Here is a 24,111-nt window from a genome sequence, read left to right as displayed (position 1 = left end):
AAACTTAAGTAAAACCTTATCCCTTGAGTAGAGATATAATTACAAACTGAGTAATCTGAACCTGAGTTCTTGCAATGAAATATGAGTATATATGTAAAATTTTAATATGACATTCACATAAATTCAATACATTTTTTTTTATTCCTGGGCATTAATTCTTTTAGGAAATGCATACCCCTTAATGAATGTGATTAGTTTCAAGGATGAAAATTTAAAGAGATACCAATTAATTAACTTGCTAATTATTTTTTCTATTGAGGATATTTGCCTGTGTTGAGTCTTTAACTGTGATCTTAACAGAGCCTAGGTTGATAGGTGGCTTACCATTTCCTAGAAAGCTTGGTGGCAGTGGAATAGCTACTAGGTTAGATATCCCTAACCTCAAGTCATGGGGTCTTAGTTTTTTGTAAGATGACCTGTAGTATGAATCCTGGATGTTAGGAGCAGAGGAGATAATATTTACAAAAGTAATGAATATATATAAATATATCCATACTTAACTGTAGTCTGCTTGGAGGAGGTGGGAAGGGTGGAAAGGGAGAAAAAATAAAGTAAAAAGTATATAGCAGAGAACAAAAGAATAACCTTTATTGGAAGGAAAGAAAAGATAGACAGTCATGATCTCTCTATTATTAAATGCTTTCTTGAAATGGAAATTTATTGGTACATATTTTGAATCCTCCCTGATGTTCTGCTGGTGACATGACAATTTTTAAAAATTTTCCTTTTCTGTCTTTCTTTTTCTATCTTGTTTTTTTTCTTATTTTATTTAGTTTTAAATTTAAAAAATAAAGAATTAAAGTCAGCATCAACAGCATCCTGCTGAAGAATGAAAATTATTTAAAAAAAACAAAACAAAACATAACACTGAATACAATGCTTAGCACACAGAAATGTTATTTTTAAAAGTAGTTCTATAAACCAATCACCTCTTCTTACCTGCAAAAGTTTACTGGAAAGTTTAGAGACTTAACATGAAATTATCCTGTTTAAATGAAATTCTAAAAGAAAATTAAATATTATACTTTTAAACTGGGGGTCTGTGCGGAGTTCCTCTGGATTCACAAAGTACTGGATGAAGATGTACAGTAGTACAAGAACGAGGAAGATGATACCAAGAACAGCAGAAGCCACGCTAGTAAAGAAATACCTGGAGAGAAGCAAAAATGACAAACTTTGTCATGTGGGTAGACATAAATACAAATAGAGTTTGACAGACAAATGCTTTGCACATTAAACACTGAGGCTAAGGCATAGAAAAATTTATGCCCATCATATTTCTCTAACTCAGAAGGGCAAGTTTCCCATTACCTCAACCCAAGCTGTAAAAAGTGTACATGCTTTCACCATGTTCCTGGATATTCATTCCATACCAATCACATTTTAAAAGATTCATTTACATTTTTTTTTTTCTGCTGAGGCAATTGGGGCTAAGTGACTTGCCCAGGGTCATACAGCTGGGCAGTGTTAAGTGTCTGAGACAAGATTTGAACTTAGGTCCTCCTGAGTTCAGGGATAGTACTTTATCCACTGCACCACCTAGCTGCTCCTAAAAGATTAATTTTCAAGCCCAATAGCCAATTTCTGGTTTTGAGCTATGTCCTTCTATGGGCCTGACTGGCTTTTTTCTCCTCAGTTCTCTAAGAATCTATGGTATAATCTTTTATAATAGAGTGTGTGGTAGCCATAGTTAGTTCTATCACGTATAGGAACCAAGAAGACTTGAGTTCAGATCCTGCTTCAACCACTGGCTACCTGTGTTACCCCTGGGCAAGCCATTAACTTTCCTCTGCCTCAATTACCTCATCTGTAAAATAAGGATAATAACATTACCTACCTTCCAGGATTGCTGTAAGGATTGGATAAGATAATATTTGTTTGCTTGCATTTTTTATTATTATTATAGCTTTTTATTTACAAAATATATGCATGGGTAATTTTACAGCACTGACAATTGCCAAGCCATTTGTTCCTATTTTTCCCCTCCTTCCCCCCACCGCCCTCCCCCAGATGGCAAGTTGAGCAACACATGTTACATATGTTAGAGTACAAATTAAATACAATATATGTATACATGTCCAAACAGTTGTTTTGCTGTACAAAAAGAATCAGACTTTGAGATAGTGTACAATTACCCTGTGAAGGAAATCAAAAATGCAGGCGGACAAAAATAGAGGGATTGGGAATTCTATGTAGTGGTTCATAGTCGTCTCCCAGAGTTCTTTCTCTGGGCATAACTGGTTCAGTTCATTACTGCTCTACTGGAACTGATTTGGTTCATCTCATTGTTGAAGAGAGTCACGTCCATCAGAATTGATCATCATATAGCATTGTTGTTGAAGTATACAACGATCTCCTGGTCCTGCTCATTTCACTCAGCATTAGTTCATGTAAGGGATGAGATAATATTTGTAAAGTGCTTTGCAAAACTTAAAGTACCATAAAAATGCTAGTTATTAATAGTAATAGTCATAAATGACTTCCAACTAAGTGCCTTTTGTTTTTGTACAAACTAAATGGTTTTTGGAAACAGTGGGTGGGTGTGTTCCTCTGTATTTATGCTAGATCTAAATCTATTATCAAGGAAGTTTCATTTTCAAATGGCTTCTTTTATCAATAGAATAAAAAGCATTTGACTAAAAGAGAACTCAAAAACTGCTATCTCCAAATAGGAAGCACCTCAACTCTCTTAGATTTTGGAAGACAGTACAAGTTTTAAAGAAGATACAGACACTCACAACAATCATATATTATCCTTATCCAATTATAATCCAATATTATATTATCCTTTATAAGGAAACACTTAGAAAGGGTGAAACAAGCAACTACTTCTGCCAAAATATTCTTAAAATTATTAATGGGGAAAAGGCTAATCTTAATTGGGAGGAAAAGAAAAAAATACCTTCCCAGAAGTAGGTAGCTGTTACAGAATGATGAGTTTAGTTAAATAAATCCTTTATATATCAAGTAGCATTTTTTCTTTCCTTTTTTTTTAGGCAGAGGGTAGGAAGCCTGGAGGAGTATTAGGAGAAAGAATAGAAGCACCATATGCTAGTAATTTAGTCACCCTGGTAACCAGATCCTGATTGGAAGGTGAGATAAATAGGGAGATGCAACCTACTTCTGTCCATGTTCTTTGGGATTTAGCAGCTAATAAAATAAAATTCCAAGGTCTCATTTAAAGGTACTGGATGATGAGAAAGGAACAGAAAGCTGAAGCGAAAGTTTAGTAAGCAGAAAGCCAGACTTCTGGCTCAGCAGAGCTGAGCATGAAAAAAGGACTGAAGCCTGGAGGTGCCCATGATCATGATATGGGGGAGGAACAGAAGCCAGAGAAGAGGAAGAACAATAAAGGGAAAGAATGCAAGAATTCAAGAAAAACTCAAGGAAGAGAGATTCAAGAACAAGTCAGTCTTCCAAAATATGTCTCAGAGAGAATAAGGAGAGTAATGTCCATAAGTGGAGCCATTGGTGATTGGAAAGGGAAGGGTACTTGGTGACCTTTGGAAATGTTGTTTTAGAAGTCATGAGGATGAAAACTATGTATTGGGGGAGATTCTGGAGAAAAGATAGATAAGTCTGCAAAGAACTCATTTGATTTTCACAGCAAACTGGTATATAGGTGCTACAGGTAAGGAAATTGAAGCTCTGAGAGGTGTCTGAGGAATTTGAACCTTAGACCTTCCTAAGTCCCAGTCCATCCATTCTACCAAACTACAGTCCGACGCATGGCTTCTTGCATTGAAGGAGAAGGACGTTCTCTAAAGCAGGGTTTCTTAAACATGAACTCTTTTTGCCCAAGAAATTTTTATGTGACTCAGAATATATAGATATATAGAATAGCTATACAAATCAAACATTCACTGATAATGAATCATAATTTCATGATCCCAATGTTCTGTTTCATGACTCCAAGTTTTAGAAGTTTTTCTCTAAAGAATTTTATTTGAGAAAGCCAGGTGAGACCATTGTCCCTTAACAAAAGGTAATTGCTCTTTGTTCACCAAATTCAGAATCAGTAGAGGTGATGGGGATAGCAACATAATTGACACTGTTGGAAAGAATGTCTTTTATGGCTGTATGAGTCATGTGGAATAGCTGCTGATGCTTGAACTATTTTGCATCAATATTTCTCAAACAGCAGTTTGCTATGAAACAATAAAATTACCCGACCATCAGTTATCACCATTGTCCCGAGAAAGTTACAAGAACTGCTAATTCTTGAATCCATGCCTAAAACCCATGGCTTTCTTACTTTTAAAGGTAATAGTCATCCATTGATCTTAGGAACCAAAAATTTTGGTGTAATTTCAAATAAAAGTAATTAATTATCTATTAAATACTTCATTACTATTATCCATTGCCATACTCACTTTCCCCCTAATTTATAACTTACTTTTCCCACACAAAACCAATAACTTTCCCACACTATGTAAAAACACAGTTAAACTCCCTTTCTTTACTAGCATCCTCCCACTCACCCTATTCATCTTCTCAGGGCAAGAAGCTACAATGACAACTGACAATGATTCTCAATTAACTCCTTCAATCTAACAATAAGTTTCAAACTAGACTACTTTTCCATTATCTTCATCCCTATTGTACTGTATGTCACATGGTCCATCTGGTAGGTCAGAAGTCAATGGCTTCCCGTGTATAGAGTTGGAGAAAAGCTATACAATTTAATCCATTCCCTTCAGACAACAGAAGGGGATTTGCCTTCTGAAGAGGCCTGGGCTACTCACTTAGGAAAAAGATATATAAACTCCATCTTATGGCAATCCATGGTAACTACAAGTGTATGATTACAGTGAATGCTGCAAATATAATCAATATATCCTCCCATATGTCATTAAATATATTATCAAATGAGGAGTGTTTGAAGGAACTAGACATTTTTAACTTAAAGAAGATATTATGAGATAGATGAAAGAAAGATGCTTGTCTCCATTTGAAAGGTTTTCATGTAATAGAGGGATTGGATTTAGGGAGGCAAGATTAAGACCAATAGATGGAAAAGGCAAGGAATCAGATTTTGGTTCAATATAAGGAACATTAACAAATAAAGTACTCTGCAGATGTAATGAGTGGACTCAGGAAGCAGCATTCCATGCCAGGAAATGGGTGGGTGTCTTTTAAAGTGTTGGAACAGAAGTTCATGCATGATTTGCATTGGGGTTAGATTAAATGTCCTCTGAAGTCCTGCCCCAAGTCAGTGATTCTATGATGTTAAAAAGAAATGACAAAAAGAGTAAGTCTAGAAAATCAGTCCATGTAGCTTGTGATTTGAAAAGGAAAGAAGATCAGCAAGCTGTGGGATAAGATATCAAAAAGGAAGAGAGATAACCAAGCTCATTTTATCCCCAAATAAGGAAAGTTGTTATACTGGGGCAGCTAAGTGGTGCAGGGGATAGAGCACTGAGCCTTGAGTCTGGAAGACATCTTCATGAGTTAAAATATGGCTTCAGACACTTCCTATGTGACCCTGGGCAAATCACTTAGCTCTCAGTTTCCTCAATTGTAAAAATGATCTGGAAAGAAAATGGCAAACCCATTCTAGTATCTTCCCCAAGAAAACCCCAAATGAGGTTAGGAAGAGTCATACACAATTGAAAATGACTGAACAGAAAATTAACACATTTTCTAGATCTTTAAAAATATTGAACCACAACAAAATGCTGGAGTGGGTTATTAAACAGAAGGAAAAAAAGCAGAAATTACTAAGTTCTAGCATGGGTTTACTAAAAACAAATCTTGTCAAATTAGCCTCTTTTCCTTTCATTATGGTACTTCTAGAATGGTAGTTTGAGGGGACAGCTCCACATGATTATAGCTTTGCATTGAGCAGAGTTTCATTGAATCACTAGACCTGAGAGTAGAAAAGGACTTCAGTGGTCACCTACTCCAACCTCCTACTAAATGCATTAATCTTTAAAATCATCCAACTTCTGTTTAAATGCATAGTGCTAGGCAGCTCAGTACTTCACAAAGAAACCTATTCTATTTTTGGACAGCTCTATTGATTGGGAAGTCTCACTTCTGCTTCTTACAATCAATCCCTAGTTTTCTTCAAAATTCTACTCAAGTACTTCCTTCTATGTGAACACTCCAGGTCCTAATTTATCTGTCATCTAACTATTCTTTTACCCAGGAGAAGAAACCTTCAAATTTATAGGCTTTAGATATGGAAGAGAATTTAGAGAACATCTAGTCAAAAAAAAACACCCACCATTTTTGTTATCATCATCATTATTCAGTCTTTTTCAGTCTTCAGGAAATCATTTGGAGTTTTTTCTTGGGAAAGATAGTACCATCATTTATCATTTCCTTCTCCATCTCATTCTATAGAGCAGGAAACTGAGGCAAACAGGGTAAAATGACTTCCCAGAGTCAAACAGCAAGAAATTGTCTAAGGCCAGATTTAAACTCAGGAAGAATAGTCTTGATTTTAAGCTCAGTGCTTTATTCACTGTGCTACCTAGCTACTACAAAATTAGCAAATCATTAAAGCTGAGATTAGATCTAAGGTTTTATAATTCCAGATCAACAATTCTTCCCACAGACCAGTCAATCTTAATATATCCATAATCCTTACTATTTTAATTGCTTTCTTCTGGATGAAATTTAGTTTGTCTATGTCCTTGTCCTTCTTAAAAGTAGGGTACTCAGAACTGGACACAATATTCCAGATGTAATCTAACCAGTGCAAATCAAGTGCCTGCATCATCTGAATTAATCTCTTACTTCTCAGTTATCTACTCCTAAGAGTAGCTGGCTGAAAATCAGAGGCTTATGTTACCCTGATTGGCACCACTCTTACCAGATAGCAGCTACTAGAAATGCAATCATAATACCTAGGATGAAATAACCAGCTTCCAGTGAGCATATCCTGCAAATCCAACCTATTTCTGCAAGAGCCAATATTACACCCTTACATGAAGGAAGTGTGTGTCCCTACATAACCCCTATTATTCTTGCAATTCCTATTTTGTTCTCAGTAGAGACAGAAAAAAATTACAAACCATTTTAGGTATAATTATCAAAACATCTGAAGAATCCCTTAAATTAAAAAAAAAATCCCATTTTTAAATTTTCCCTTTATATTTCATGTTTTTTAAACCATAACTTTTTTCCATTACCATTGTTTGGAATTTTATCTCCTATCTTTTTTTTCCACCTCCAATTTGCAAAATGGGCATTATTTAAAGGATTGGTCTCAAAACATACAGTCACAGAATTTCAGAGTTGAGAAACATTTCAAAAACTAGCTATAACAACTCAATTCATTTCTTAATGATCTCTTAAGAAATATTGGGCTTTGGGATCCCTCAAATTATTAGGAAGTTTAATCCTTATATCAAACCTAAAATTGCCATTATGCAACTTCAGTAGATTGCTTCTGATTCTGCTTTCTTCCACATGACGATCTTTTAAGTATTTGAAAACAGCCCATATACTTCTTTTAATTTCTCTTTCTGGGCTTTCTCTGTCCCTGATTCCTTCAATCATTCTTCACTTGACTTGACTTGAAGTCTCTGACCATTCTGGTTATCCTCATTTAGACAATTTCCAGCTTATCAACATACTTAAATTGTGACAATTATAAAGATGGTGATGATAATAGCTAGAATGCAGCTTACATAGCACTTCATACATTTTATTTCATTTGATCCTCATAACAGCTTAGGAAGTGAATTATTATCATCTACATTTTAAAGATAGGGAAATGGAGGCAGAAATAGATTAAGTGACTTGTCTAGGGCCACACAGGTAATAAGTATCTAAGACCCATGGAACTCAGATCTTCCTTACTCGAGGTCCAATACTCTTATCTACTGCAACATGAAGCATTTAACTAATTCAGAACTGAACTCAATAGCCTAGACATGGTTTGATCAAATAAGAGCATAGTGGGACATACTTTCCATAAATATATATAGCCCAAGAATGGTATTATATTCCTTGGTTGCAACATCCCACTGTTGACTTAGATCAACTTTTATTGAATTTGCAACTAAAGACCCCAGTAATTTTTTTCAGATAATCGATAATAAAAATATTACTTTCACATCTTGTATTTATGAAGTCAGTTTCCTAAACCTAAGAATAAGACATTACATTTATCTATATTTAATTTCATATTATTTGATTCAGATATGCTAGCCTGTCAAGATGCTTTTGGATCTTGCTTCAGCCATCTAAAGTATTTGATGTTGCTTCTAAATTTGTTTCATCCACATTTTTTATAAGGATATTCTCTGTCTTTTTGTTTAAGTTTTTGATAAAATTGTTAAAAAGCACAGGACCGAATCCAGGAACACTTCCCTGGAGACTTCCAAGTAAGCATAAAGCTACCAATATTTATTCTTTGTTACTACCCATTCTACAAATTTAATTCATTGGGTTGTACTATTAGCTAATCTATAGTCTTCTTCCTCTTTCACAAGAAGAGCAAGACTTAATTTTTCAAACAAATTGAGGTACGTGGCCAGTGTTAATGCAGACTAAGTTATTAATATGTTTTGGCTCCTCATGTTACTATTTTGAACTAGCAATCTACAATCCACCTGCCCCTGGTCTTTTTTTTTTTTTAATTCCTCACAAAAACTCTCTTGTCATATTTCTTCTTTCTCATAATGATGAGGCTGATTTTTTTTAACACAACAATAGTGAGATCTTTTGGGATCCTGATTCTTTAATCTGATATGTTAACTTTTATTCTCAGATTGGATCATCTACAAATTTGATAAACATGCTATCTCAATCTTTCTTTACAACATTGGTAGAAATAATGAACATCCTTGAGGTAAGGATAGCTATTTAAGTGCTTCCTTCAAAGACTTCCTACAAGATCACTTCAACTCAAAAGAAACCAACATTGTTACTAGGAATCCTTTTTGAGAAGTTCATGCTTAGAAAAGATAATCTATAAAATTTGGAAGGGGAAGATGAATTATTGATTTATTATTTAATTATTATGATTGAATCTTGATTCTGTAATTAATAAAATTGTTTAGCCCTCTCAGTTTGGGTACATTCAAATCTTAATATACATTCTTCTTTTTCATTATTTTGTGCCAGTCTGTCCATGTTTTTCTAAGATCATTGAGCTCATTATCTCTTATAGGACAGTTGTATTCCATCATGATTATATATCACAACTAATTTAGCCATTCTGCAATTTCTGATTCTTTAACACCACAAAGAGAGCAACTACAAATATTTAGAACAGACAGTTTCTTTTCTTTTTTTCCTTAATCATCCTGGTTTTTTAGCCAATCTGATAGTATAAAATGATATCTCAAGGTTGTTTTCATTTTCATTTCTCTAATCAATATTTAGAACATTTTTTCATATGACTATAAATTGTTTTGATTTCTTTGTCAGAAAACTACATGTTCATATTCATTTTCAATTTTGGAATGACTCATATTCTTAAACAATCATCCAATTCAAACCTCACTATCTTACTCTTGAGTATCTCAGATGCTGTTGAAGTCATATTGCATTAAATGTACATTACCCTTAAAGAAATTAATTTGTAATAACTTGTTCCCAGAACTTATGATATATATTTGCCAAATGCTCAAAAACCATTAGTTTAAGAAATCATTGCAAAATCTTGCTGGAAATTTGTATTATACTGTCTTATAATATATAGAATCCACTTTTTTCACATGAAAAAAATGTAAAAACATTTTACTATCTCCAGGCTGTTTCTATCTCCTCTATTCCCTGTGATATCTTCAAGATAATCACCAATGGTTCTATGAACATATCTACAAGTTTCTTTAGCTTCCCAACATAGAATTTATTTGGGCCTATAGACCTTATACTTATTAAAACATAAGTATACATTGTCTAACTTGCCTTACCTGCCTTGAGCTCTAATTATCTCTTTATATTTTGCTATCCTATCAAGATTGAATATCACTATCTTTGCTGGATAGGATAGTAAATTTAAATTAAGTAATTCTTCTTTCATTTTCTCTTGCCAAAGCTGTGAGCCTATCCCTTCTCTGTTCTTGCTTCAGACACAGATTTTTTAAAAAGCAACAAAAATCTCTTCTACTTACAATTTTTTAGGGATCTGGTTCATTCTGGGCTTTTGGTTCCTTTACGATTATTAGAGGTTAATGAAATGCTTGTATTTGTACTCAATAATTCACCTTCTTCCAAATTTTATAAGTTATCTTTTTTAAGCATGAACTCATCAAAATGGATTCCACGCAACCATGTTGGTTTTTTTATTTACTTTGCCCCTTCCTTTTTTCTTCACCTTTGGTATAACATTCCCTTGAATAGTTAGAATTTCATTTTTAAGGACTCTGCTTTATTTAAACCATATTAATTTATAATCTTTTAGGATCTCTAGTTACATCATTATACTGATCTTTTCTCTTTAGTTAAATCTGTGGCTCTTTTGATCTCCAAGGCTGGTCTTTCTACCAGTGCCCTTAATTCCAATTCTTCTTCCCTTGCATGAAAGATGGAATGGTGTAGTGGATAGAAAGTGTAATCCAAGAGATGAAAATCAATAAAATTGAGTTATCACCAAAAAATGCTATGATCCAGTTGTAAAATGCATAGTTTCAGAGAAATCTTTAGAGAAACTGGCATCAAAATCCTCTCTCATATGATTTTGGACATAATTTGTTCCTAACCATCTTGCATAATTACAAAGACATATTGCTGAAGAATGATAAAGAGAAGGAAAGGATGAAATTCTGAGTCATCCTAAGGCTTGAATGAACAGTATTGGTTATATACTTCTCTTTGCTTTGTCACAGAGTCAGTGGGTAAGGACAGGAGGTATATGGGATTGAAAGTTATAACTCAACAACCTAAAACAGTAATAACTCTTATGGAAGAACTCAACTTGAATCTCACCTCTGGCATGACGATATTTGACAGTGGGCAAATATTCCTTATACCTTAGTATCCTCAGATGGATAAAATAACATCTAAGACAACTTATCTCAGATGGATAAAATAACATCTATCTATCTCTAGCAGCAGCATGGGATAAGAGACTAGCTCAGGTTTAGGATGATATAAATTAGAATTTCACCATGTACATTAGCTGTGTGATCTTGAATAAGTGCTCGTATTGGCATCTGCTGTGTACAATAAATTGTACAGTGGTAGAGCAAATATGGAGATAAGATATGGTCTCTCTCCTCAAAAATTTCTCCCTTTCTTTTATTCCCTACTATATAGATTTCTAGAACCAGGTCCTTTTTAGTAACATGTACCATGCTATGAAATTAACTCCTTTTGAAAAAAATATAACCCTAGGTAAAAATATTATTCATGATTCATCAATAAGTATCAGTAATATTTTTGAAGCTCTATCTCCTTTGAAAACTTCAAGCTTACTTTATTATCCATTGAAATATTATTGTGGAGTAATTACAGCATCAAAATTGTTTCATTTATTCATTCTCCTTTCTCTTTTCCACATTCAAGACATTTGTGCTTGTGTATTTATTTATTGAATTTATCACATTCTACTTTGAATTTGTAGTTATTTAGAACAACAACGGCATAAAGAGCTGATCTCAGAGCCAAGAAAGCCTTGGTTCAAATTCCACTTTTTACATATATTGGTTTATGACTAGTGAGATGTAGCACCCCTAAGACTATGTAAGTTGCAGCAAAGATATCAACCTGCATTGGTAGAGGGAGTTTCCTCACTTGGGAATCCTATAACAATGAAAGTATAAATCTAATCCCTTAAGTCTTTTATGTAAATATTATAGATTTTATGAGGTATCCTCTTTGAGATCAAGGATTATGGGATTCTCTTTTATCTTTTCATTCCTAACAGTGATTAGTGCAGTGCACAATAAACATATTAATTGTATCAGATATTTCCTAAACAAATCTGAGACTCTTGCCACCAGAGACTTTAGAAAATGTCTTTGAAAGTATTATCTTGAGTCAGGAACCCTGGGTTCTATTCTTGGCTCTATTACTTGTAAGGCCTTTAGCAAGTCACTTAATGTATTGGAAATAAATCTTTCTTTTACTTATCTGTATGGTAAGGAAGATGATCTTAAAATTCTGATCCTGTCACTTTACAACCCCTGATTCTTGAAAACTATGTAAATTATTCAAATCCTACCAAGACTGAATCATTTTTATTATGGGTCCAGACTAGTCTAGCTAAGTTTGGAAAGTCTTGTCACCAAGTCAGCTATGGAATGAATGATTTTTTTAGGCCATTGTAGCTTTAAAAGTGGGCAACTCAGGCAAAGAGGGGTCGAAGGGGGCAAAATCACATTGAAGATAGGTTGGATGCATTAAGTATTCAAGTATTGGCGTTATGACAAACCCATTTACTCGTATCAGATGTTCAATGGCATCATCTATGCATGTGCTATAGGATATATTGATTAGGAAAAAATAAAATAAGTACTCCTAGTACTTTTCTGAAAAGTATTGCACTAAAAGACATTTTGTCAATCATTATAGTTATATGAAACTTGGATTAGAAGTATCTACAAATCAACAAGGATATTTTTTTTCTTTCCCCTTATCTTTCTAGGATCAAACCTGTAACAGTAGCTATACAATTAGAAGAATCAAAAATCATTTTTTTTCTCTGACATCATTTTGGTTGTTCATATAGAAATTCAAAAGCTTAGTTAAGTTTCTTGTGTATCCTGGACTGGTTACTAACAGGGAACCACTAGCACTAGCAAATTCTACCATATCTTCATCCTTATCAAGGCACTTATTCACCTGAGTTTTTTCATTTCTCTTCAGATTTGGGTGTTATGAGACAAAGACACACCCTGAAAATTGCTAGTTGACTCAGATACTTCATAATACCCCTTTTTTGTTTTACAATTCCTTAAATTTTTCAATTCCAGGTACATGGAATATAAACTACATCTGCCAACTGAACCTCTCCAATCCTTAGCCTATGCATGTCTGTTATTCCTTCAAAGAGTGTTTCTCCCTAAACTAGTTAATTTAATATTATAGGCCCTATACACAATTGGTACTTACAATAAATGTTTGTGGGAAGTAATTTATTACTGGTTGAAGAGTCTAAAAATTTTGAGTTAGACATTCTAGGAATGGTACAAAATCACATATAAACCATTTCATCTAGAGATAAACAGATAATCCAGAGGAAGTTGGTATAATGAATAAATTAATCTAAGACTGGATTTCATTTTTTTCCCAGTCATGATAACCCATCAGGACCCACAAGTACAGGGAGAAATTGCTATATATAAATTTTCTTGAACAAAATCAAAAGTTTAGAACTCTTGTTTTCTTAATAGAATTCATTTAGCAGTCTCTAGGCACTCACACACATCTACCCCACATGACAATTATTCCTTACCAGTAGTTTCTACTTCCCACACAGTTGTTGAGCCATTTGCAGTGATGGTCAAAATCAGCGATGCACTTATTGCAGGCACTGCAATGCTTGGCTTTCACCCCCCTGGTAAAGGGAAAAGGAGAGATGGGTGGTGTTGCTCAACTTGACTATGCTCTTGCACAGGTATCTTGTAATAACGAGTTTAAAATATCACCTCATATCAACAACTAAAGAAGAAAGTTTTTAAAGGATGTCTCTCTTCCCTCCCTCTATCTCTGAACCTGCCTCATTTTATTTAAAAACAAAAACAAAAACAAAACTCCCGCACCAAGGAGTTCACAAAAGACTATTTAGCAACTATTCAGTTAACTATTCAGTTATTTCAGTTATGTCTTACTCTCTGTGACCCTATTTGGGATATTCTAGTATCCTGGGATACTGGACTGATTTGCCCTTCCTTTCTCCAGGTCATTTTACAGATGAGGAAATAAGAACAAACAGTATTAAGTGATTTGCCCAGGATCACGCAGTAAGTTCTGAGACCACATTTGAACTGAGGAAGAAATGAACCATTGAAAATCCTCCCCCATCGTAGAGAGGAAAAAATAGGTCCAGAGAGGTAAAAGTGATTTGTCAATTCTATAGCTAAGGAATGAATAAACCATTGGGATACCTCAATTCTACTGCAGGATATGCCACAATTTCCTGACTCTAGGTCCTATACTCTGCTACATCAGTAGCCCCTTAAGAGTCAGTTAGTGGCGCCCTTTGAAAAAATTGCTTTTAGACTGGATTTCTCTCCTCCCAGGTTGAAGGGCTAGTGGCCCTTAAAGGGTCTGATTATCCTGATGACCAATATGAAAGTTCTGACCTAGGCCATTTCACTCCTTTTCAAGTAACCTAGTGCCTGCCCTGTCTCTCTTCTTCAAAGCTCACTATATTGTTGTGGGACTTAGTAATAGAAACCTAATGGGCTTTAGTCCTACTACATGCAGCTCAGAATTCTTGAGCTTATGTGATCCATTAGCCCCAGCCTTCCCAACAGCAGGATTTATAGGTGTGCCCTGCCACATCTGATTGGCACGTTTTTGTTTTCCTTAATAGGGTGTTCAATTTAGAGGAGCAGCATGAACCTGATCTTCTGCTAGAAAAAGGAAATGTAGCTTATGCAGCATTTTACTAAGCATTTCCCTCACAATGACCCCAAAGCTTCCTCAGTGCTGGTGTTATTATCCCCATTTGAATATCAGTTCATTTTTATCTAGCAATGTGAGGTCAAATCACATGTATTCCTAGTTCTGACACTTACTATCCATAGATGAATTAAGTGGCTGGCCTAGAAAAGTCCTTTACATGATCTGGGTCTCAGAACCTCATCTGTAAAATAGAAACAATGACTACCTACTGCACAAAGCAAAGGACTTCCCCGAATATGACCCTAGGAGGTAGAGTCACATTCAGTGGTCAAGATGACCAACTCAAGGCCACCTGGGACTTTTGACTTCAAGTACAACACACTTTCTGGCATCTTTATTAGCTATCAGAAGAATGGAATATCCAGCTTCTTCAGCATTAGCAAAGAAAATTGTTGATCATGACTTTTAAAAACATAACAAGGGCTCTGTATGAAGGGTTAGGACAGGGACTGAGTTCAAAAGATACATTAATAGATGACATTGTCATTATTTACATTTATATAGGACTTTAAATATGTTTCATCAGTTGACCCTCACCTGGGAAGCATATCTTCTTATTATCCCCATTTTTACAAAGGTGAGGAAACTAAGGCCGAAACAGTGACTTGCCTAGTGTTACACAGCCTTAGAATTTGAACTCATGGTTCAAAGTCCATGTGATACCACTATACCACCTAATTGCCAGAGGTAGGCAAACTAAAACCTGTACCCTATTTTTACATTGCTAACAGCTAAGAATGGTTTTACATTTTTAACAAAAACTTTTATATCTACAATTAAAATTATATATAAATCACTCTAAAGTCACAGACTATATACAAAACAGGTGATGTGATTTAGCTCACAAAAACAGGTGGCCCATGGACAACATTTGTCCAACATATAATCTGTAGGATCATACATATAATATAGAATCTTACAGGCCATCTAATCCAATCCCTTATTTTACAGATGAGGAAACTGAAACCAAAAGAGGTGGCTTGTCCAAAATCATTCAGGTAGTAAATGAAGAGCTGGGCTTTGAAACTTTCTTCCTCTGATACCGATATCCTTTCCACTATCCATAGTGATTGTATATCAAGTAGTTGTCTCAAGAATGTCTCACAAGAGCCTTAGTGTGTTACTGCATATACAAAAGGCTGATGATGGTATTAAGGTCTTCAGAGGTGCTAAAAAATATTGAGGGAAAAAAAGCTTCTAGCTTTCATAGGATATGGATACAGAAGGTCCATTCCTGGCCTAGATCCCTATTGCTTATACCAGTACTCTTTAATTTTATATGGAGAATCTAAGAAAACTGTAACCTCCAATAAAGCTTCTGACATTTTGAGGATTTTTTTTTTCTTGCAACTAGTATTGATCCTTATCACTACTTACTCCCACTTCTGATTGGATCTTGTTCCTTGCCCTGAATTTGCTTTATCAATCTATCACATCATCCCCTAGAAAGTGCTAGTACCTATAGTAAAACTTATGTTCAATTCCCAAGTTGGAAACTCTCTCTTCTCTTCTCTTCTCTTCTCTTCTCTTCTCTTCTCTTCTCTTCTCTTCTCTTCTCTTCTCTTCTCTTCTCTTCTCTTCTCTTCTCTTCTTTTCTCTCTTCTCTTCTCTTCTCTTCTCTTCTCTTCTCTTCTCTTCTCTCTTCTCTTCTCTTCTCTTCTCTTCTCTTCTCTCTTCTCTTCTCTTCTCTTTTCTCTTCTCTCTTCTCTTCTCCTCTCTTCTCTTCTCTCTTCTCTTCTCTCTTCTCTTCTCTCTTCTCTTCTCCTCTCTTCTCTCTTCTCTTCTCTCTTCTCTTCTTCTTCTTCTTCTTCTCTCTCTCTCTCTCTCTCTCTCTCTCTCTCTCTCTCTCTCTCTCTCTCTCTCTCTCTCTCTCTCTCTCTTTGTCTCTCTCTCTCTCTCTCTCTCCCTTTCTCTCTCCTCCCTTCTTTCTCTCCCTCCTTCCATCCTTTCTTCCCTTCCCTCCCCCCTCTCTCCCTTTTTTTATCTCTCCCTCTAGTGGAGGTTTTGGGTGGGGTAGGTAATGTCTTTTCAGAAAGCCCCTAGGAAAAATTTACTGTTCTTTTTGACTTTTGTTCTGGAAGAAAATGGAAGTGGTGATGTGGCAGGATGACTTACACTGTGACTTCACACAAGTGGCAGAATTGGTTCTGAATCACATGCTTATGTTTGGCCCTATCCAAGATGGGCATGATCCCGCCATAATTTTCTTTGTGCCGTACGTTTGAATCAGCTGGGTCAACTGTGATGGCAGTAATATGAACAATAAAATGAAACCCAAATAATATGCCAATCACCTGAGAGGGTACAAGTTAAGGAACATTGGAATAATGGAGTTAGTTATTTGTATGATTGTATAAAAAAAATCTACCTTTCTACTATATATGAAGTCTGGGTCCCCTACAAGGAAGGGCCCGCAGGACAACAGTGAACAATCCTTTGAGTCACCTGATCTATATCTGGCCACTGGATCCAGATGGCTCTGGAGGAGAGAGTAAGGCAGGTGACTTTGCACCTCCCTCTCTTAAATCCAGTTCACTTGCATGACATGGCATCATCTTCCTGACATCATGGTCCTCTTCAAGAATGAAGGAACAATAATATATATGCACATGTGCATGTGTGCGTGCGTACACACACACACACACACACACACACACACACACACACACACACACACATATATATAAAGTCGTACACATATTCACACACAAATGTGTGTATATTACAGCAGAATGAAGACAAATTCCCTTCAAAATAATCAGAGAATGTATAAAATACTTGAATTCACCTGCCAAAACATTTTTAATTACAAAACATTCTTCTAGTTCAATGTGATTATAAAACTCTTTTTACAGAAATAAAGACATACCTAATTAAGTGGATGTTCAATTGCTTATGAGTGACCTTTGCTGATATAATATACATAATTTTGTCTAAATTAGTTGACTTATTCAGTGTCATGCTAATCAAATTGCCAAAATTTTACTTTAGAGAACTAAAAAAATAATAATAATAATAATAATAATAAGATTCATGTGGAAGAACTAAATTAGGTCATTATTTCTTGGAAAACAATTTAAAAAAATGTTGAAGACGTCCAATTGTACTAAATCTCAAACTATACAACAAAGTGGTAATCATCAAAACTATTTGGCATTAGCTAAAAGTTTTTTTTTTTTTTAAAAAGAACTTGACAAATGGTAACAGATTAGGTACACAACATACAGAGATAAACAAACACAAAGATTCTAACTATTGAGACAAAAATTCACTATTCTGTAAGAACTGATAGAAAAATTGACAGAACTTAGGTTCAGATCCACCACATATCACAAGTTCCAAATGGATAAATGACCTCAATATAAAGATCATATCCAAAACAAATTACAGGCACAAATAAGAACTTCTTTTTCACAACTATGAAAGGGAAAAATTTATGAATAGACAAGGGGATAAAGATCATCATAGATTGAAAAAGATTATGTGAAAGTGAAAAGATTTTGCACAAATAAAATCAATGTAATTAAAATTAGAAATGAAACATTTAAACATTTAAAGTAAAAATCTTTGTATCAAGGTCTGATATCTAAGATATATAAGGAACCAATTCAAATATATAAGAATGATATATTTTAATGATAAATTCTATAAAAATGATATATCAAAAGGATATAAACTATCACTTCTTAAGAGCAGAAATCCGAAATATTGGTAGCTATATAAAATGCTTCAAATTTATGAGAAATAAAAATCTAAGCATTTTTGAGTTTCTATTTCATATCTATTAGAATAGCAAAGATGATCCAAAAAATGACAATTATTGGAGAGACTTCAAGAAGATAGTAATATTGATAAGTGATTTGGATCTATGCCCCCAAATCACTAAATCATGCATACCCTTTGACCCGACTGTATCTATGCTAGACCTATATTTCAAAGAGATTGAAGAAAAATATACATATGCATCAAATTATTTGTACTAAGTCTTTTTGTTACAGTAAAGAGTTGGAAACAAAAGGCCTACTCATAAATAGAGGGATGGCCAAATAAATTATAGCATATAACTATAATAGAATATTATTCCATTAAAAGAAATTACAAAAGAAATGGTTTCAGAAAAACTTTAGAACTGATGCAGAGTGAATTGAACAGAATCAGGAAAACAATGTATAAAGAAATATCAATAGAGTAAAGAAAAATAGTATTGAAAGAATTAAGAACTCTGGTTAATACAAAGAGCAAACAAGACTTGAGGGGGTTCTTGATAGAAAGGTGATAGACCCAAGATGTAGAATACAAAATATTTTTGGACATGGCAAGTGTGAAATATACAGAAAGAATAAAATAAACTTCAGTAGGGAACACAGACAAGCAGGACAGATTTAAAAAGCAATTTGGTAAATGTCTTACATTCCCTAAAAAAAAAAAATAATAAAAATAAAAAATAAAAAGACCATATATTATGGTTTTGTGATTTCATTTAAAATCATCTTGTGCTTGTCTATTTTATATATGGTAATATTCCCTACTGTTTTGAGGGGGAGAGGGATACATGTTTAATTCAGGGAAAATGAACACTTAAAAAAATTTTTTTAAAAAAATTACTTCTCTATGCTTGTCTTATATAATTTTCTGTGCTATGGAATGAATTAAAATATTTTATACACTAAATTAATTAGAAGGATGAATTTTTAACTGAACAATACTGACCTTTGAATACAACAAAAACAAAAAACAAGGTCAACCAACTATTCCAAATATCCTAACTTCTCAGCTAATGGAAAGCAGGTCATTTGTCAATGGGAGCTTTGTAAGAAAGAGTGAGGAAAGTGAATCTAATTGGGTCTTAGAATGGGTTGGGCCTCTGTACTTTGGAATAAACAATGAGAGGGGGTTAGCTTCTTTCAATCTTGCCTTAGAGTCTAAACCCCTTCTTATATAGAAAACAAGGGGGGAAAAGATATTGATCATGCTTATTATGCTCCTGAATCTTTTCATATCATATAATTTGCCATCTGAGATGAGAAAAGTGCAAAAGGTCTTTAGTATATCATAGCAATAGAAGAGGAAGACAAGGAGGAAAGAAAAAAAAAGGTAGAAATAAATAAGGAAGAGAGAGAAGAAAAGATGGAAAGAGAAATAAAAATAAGCATAATGGTAGAATACCCAATTAAATGAGACTTTATATTTAAATTGCTCTTGGGGTATATGATAAAATTGTTTAGTAGTAGGAAACAAGTATAGGCAAAATTTGAGAATTTTGAAATTTTGTTAGTGTTCTTTTTCCCCTGGCCTTAATGCCTGTGCATTTATTAAGCTGAGTTTGTCAAAGTTTCCTTGTACCTTTTCTTTGGCATCAATATTTTCTATACTACACAAAATTTTCATTAGATCTATTCATTACTACTGTCCTCCTCCTAGCCAAATCTGTCTTCCCCTAGGACTGTAGGTCTACAGGCTAAGGAAAAAACAAACCAACATTATCTGCAGGAGTATGGTTTAAATTTTCTATTCTCTCCACTTTCCCCACCTCAACCATTTCATATTACGGCACAGTAGAAGCATTCCCTGGGTTTGTTAATGACAGGGAATAAAATGAGATGGAAAGTCATTCTGCAAAGGTATTATTGATAACTTTTTTTTTTTTTTTTTTTTTTGGTCCCAGAGGCTTCTGTGCACATTTAGGTCCAGATTCCTCTAAAAGGATGCATCAGAAGAAAAGTAGGAAGATGTTGATAAAGAAATTTCCCTAATAGATTTCCTCATTATCAGAATGAAAACATCAATCATTGCTTTTAAAGTTCAAAGTAGACCTATAATTTTTTTTATCATCAGTTTATGACACCTGGGTACTTAATCTGTAACCCTAACATGCTGAAAAATTTCCCCTAGAGATATTATGTGGCCAAAATCTGACAGTTTTCTGGTTGTGTCTCTGGTTGGTCTAAAAAACTGGGAGATGAGCATAGACTTCCCTATGAATCTTGGAGAACATGTTTCTAAAATTCTCCTGGGATCAAAGAGAATAAATGAATTCTGTAAGCTCTCTCCCTTCTTTTCTGTTTGTTCTTCACTGGAGTAATATAGTAGAAAGAAGTCTGCTCTAAGAGTCAGGTAACCTGAGTTCCAGTGATAATCACCTCCAACAAGTGACTTTTGAACATTCACATGTTTCTCAGCCTCAGTTTCCTCATTTGGAAAACAAGGGATTAGGACCTAAATGGATCTGAAATCCTTTGTAACTCTATACCTCTTGGTTTCTATGATGCTAACACAAACATAAATCTCCATGGATACAAAACAAAAATGGAGCAAAGCAACTATACAAAGCCCATTTACTTTCTTCCTATTAGGCCCATAGTCCAGGCCTCATTAGTCAGGCCCCGATTTCTTTTAGGGCCTTGAAACCTTGACCAGAGACCTTTTTAAAATTGTCTGACATTCTTGCATGGTTTCAAATCCTGACTAACCTCCCCAGAACACACATGGAAGATAAGAGGAATGAGGAGGTGGGAGGCATTAAAAATATATATTTTGGGAGAGTAGGAATTAAAATTTTAATTTATGTTGCTGCCTTTGCATTAAGTTTTTTCCTACCTTAAATCAGAGAATCATAGAATAAAAGTAAAAGCCGAATTCTTTTACTAGTAAAGAAAATGAAAATGGAAGTCAAGTCACTATTGAATTTGTGAAGAAATACACTTGTGTTAATTTTTTTGATAGCAGTAATTTACTGCTATCCAGTTGTTGATGTTGAACTTTGTTTTACAGTCTAGAGAACACTCAATTTTCTTATTGATAAAATGAGGAAGTTGGATTAAAATTATAGATTTAGAACTGGATGAAGCAATGGTCATTGCTTTATTCAACTCCCTCATTTTACTGACAAGAAAACAAAGCTGATAATCATTGAGGATTGAATTTGACCTGCATCACACAGGTAGATAGTAAATGGTGTAGTCAGTTTCTGAACTGAGTTCTTCTGAAGGCCAGTTTAGGTCCAATGTCAACTCAAGTATCAAATTCAAGATGAAACCTTTCCTGACACTTCCTTTTCCCTAGCTTCCTAAAACTAGTAATGCCTTCCTCTAAATACTTGATAATCTTTATCCTACATATAGGATAGTTAGGTGATGCAGTGGATAGAGCACCAGGGCAGAAAGAACTGAGTTCAAATCTGCAAATACTTACTAGTTGTGAGACCCTGGGGAAGTCACTTAATCCTGTTTGCCTCAGTTTCCTCATCTATAAAATGAGCTGGAGAAGAAAATGGCAAACCATTCCAATAGTTTTGTCAAGAAAACCTCAAATAGGGTCATGAAAAAGTGTGTAGGAGTGAAATAACTCAACAACAACTAAAAATTCTGTATAAAGCTTTGTTTGTACATATTTGTTAACATGTTGTTTCCCCCATTAAACCCTGAATTTTACTTTAGACATAGGACTGGCTTTTGCCTTTATTTGTATTTCTACTGGGTGTTTTAAAATGTTTATTTACCAACTTTTATATGTACCTATTTATATAATTGCTGTTTTCTTTTAATTTCTATTTCTTTGTTATCTTCTTTGGCTAAATTTTAAGTTTCTTGAAGGCAAGGACTATTTTAAGTTTGTCTTCATGTCCTCACTACTTAGCTTAGTGTATAGCATGTATTAGGTGATTAGATGATAACCATTAGCTGATGGTTGATGGCTTGTTCTTCAGACATGCCATAGGCCAGATGATATTTAAAGTGCTTTTTAATAATCAGTGGGCATACCATGGCATTGATTTAACAAGTGATGCTTTTGGGACTCATGGTTGGCTCATCGAGACTAATATGACTGTAGAACAGAAAACATTTGGAAGTTGGAAACAATAGGTTATATTAATGACTCTATGTGAACCATTCATGGAAGTAGAACTTTTGGATCTAGTTTCTAAGCAAAGAAGGTCAGCTTCAAGTGTCTAAGCCTAACCTCTGTGTTCTTATAATCCTATTAATGAACATATGTCTGTCATTTATCCAAACCTAAATATGAAATCACATAAGTAGATAATAACTGAGTTCTTCTGAGTTCTTCTGATGGTCAAGTCTCAACTCAAGGATCAAATTCAAGATTCAGATCTTATACAAGATAAGATTGAGGCAGCCACTTTGATCTTTGCTTGAAAAATAAGGAAACTGGCTAAAGGGGATTATAGGATTTGACAAAAATCATTCAGTGAGTCAGATTTTGTTTTCTCAGAGAAGACACTGCTCCATTTATCTATGACTACATGAAGACAAGAATCTCCTGAGGCAGCCATTTTATGCCAAGAGCACTCTCTGCTCCAACGAAGCTGTGCCATTCTCCTTTGAGAAAACTATGTTTCTTTCCTCCTATCTTTACCTTCACCATTCTCTGTAACTGTAATGTCCTTCTCACTTTCATCTTCTACTGACTCCTTCCCCATACTTTAAAGCAAAAAGTTCTTCACCTGAGTTCGGTAGTTTGATCTCTTATTTTTACAAACTTCTAAATAAAACATATCATTCTTTTCAGTTATTTTTAAAAAGCATTCTGGGAAATGGTACTTAAGTTTCATCACATTGTCAAAAGGGAACACTATCTGTTCCATTTCCAGGTAGCAAACAATTATCAAGCATTTATTAAATGTCTACTAGTCAGTAAACATCTCTATGCAGAAACTATGTTAAGCACTGGAGGAAAATACAATGTTAAGCGTGGACTAAGTGAGCCCAGATGTGCCAGGAAACATGGCCCCATGGGACTGGCTGAATGAACTGAGGTAGTGTATGATCAATATGGAATACTATTGTGCTATAAGAAATCATGAACTTGATAATCTTAGAAAAATATGGATAGACTTGCATGAAATAATGAAAAGTGAAATGAGCAGAATCAAGAGAAGGCTGTTTACAGCAACAGCAATATTATTTTTAAAACAGCTTTGAGTGACTAAATTATTTCAGCTATAATAACTCTAAAATTAACTAAAAAGATATGAAGGAAGACCCTACCTGTAGCCAGAGAAAGAAGTGATAAATAGAAGTATATATATAGAATAATATACTCTCATACTTTCACACATACTCTCACACAGATATATATGTCTATTAGACAAATTTAGAGTGGGGTGTGAGGGGAAGGAAGAAAAAAAAAAGAAAAAGAAAAAAAGAAAAATAATGATAAATTTATTATACATTTGAAAGGAATAGCAAATTGTATATAATAGAATAGAGTTGCAATTTCACATGAAATTGTATTTTTATTATGGTATGTTATGGAAATTCTTGTTTTACCTAAAAAGAAAATAAAATTTTAAAATAGCACATATGTAGAAAGGAATATCCTTCAACTTTGGGACAAGGTCACATATAGTAAGGTATGAACACACATAGTTATGATCCATAATATCATATGACAAATGAATCAGAGGGTTCCAAAACAAGATGCTATGTGAAGTCCAAAGGAAAAGAATTGTTAACAAAGGAAATGATTAGGGAAGGTTTTTCAGAACAAAGTAGAAACTGATTTGAGATCTGAAGAACTGTTAGTTCAACTAATCAGGATGGGGATGGAAGGTATTCC

The 24,111-nt window shown here is 34.4% G+C and overlaps 1 protein-coding gene across 4 annotated transcripts in view; it reads right to left on the bottom strand.

Moving 5' to 3' along the window:
* Positions 1-24,111, bottom strand: part of LOC141549566 (palmitoyltransferase ZDHHC11-like) — a 173,440-nt gene that overhangs the window by 63,060 nt on the left and 86,269 nt on the right. For 3 of the 4 annotated variants that reach the window (XM_074279191.1, XM_074279192.1, XM_074279193.1), the window contains 3 exons: positions 16,651-16,829; positions 13,361-13,462; positions 1,026-1,150 (listed from right to left, as the gene is read on the bottom strand). In XM_074279191.1, coding sequence (XP_074135292.1) covers positions 1,026-1,150; positions 13,361-13,462; positions 16,651-16,829 — 406 coding nt within the window. The remainder of the gene's footprint in view (positions 1-1,025; positions 1,151-13,360; positions 13,463-16,650; positions 16,830-24,111) is intronic. The other variant, XM_074279194.1, reaches the window with a different exon arrangement.

Source organism: Sminthopsis crassicaudata, chromosome 1, assembly GCF_048593235.1.
Source record: "Sminthopsis crassicaudata isolate SCR6 chromosome 1, ASM4859323v1, whole genome shotgun sequence".
Lineage (NCBI taxonomy): Eukaryota > Metazoa > Chordata > Mammalia > Dasyuromorphia > Dasyuridae > Sminthopsis > Sminthopsis crassicaudata.
The sequence above is the reverse complement of the archived record's forward strand: the minus strand, read 5'-3'. Positions and strand labels throughout refer to the sequence as shown.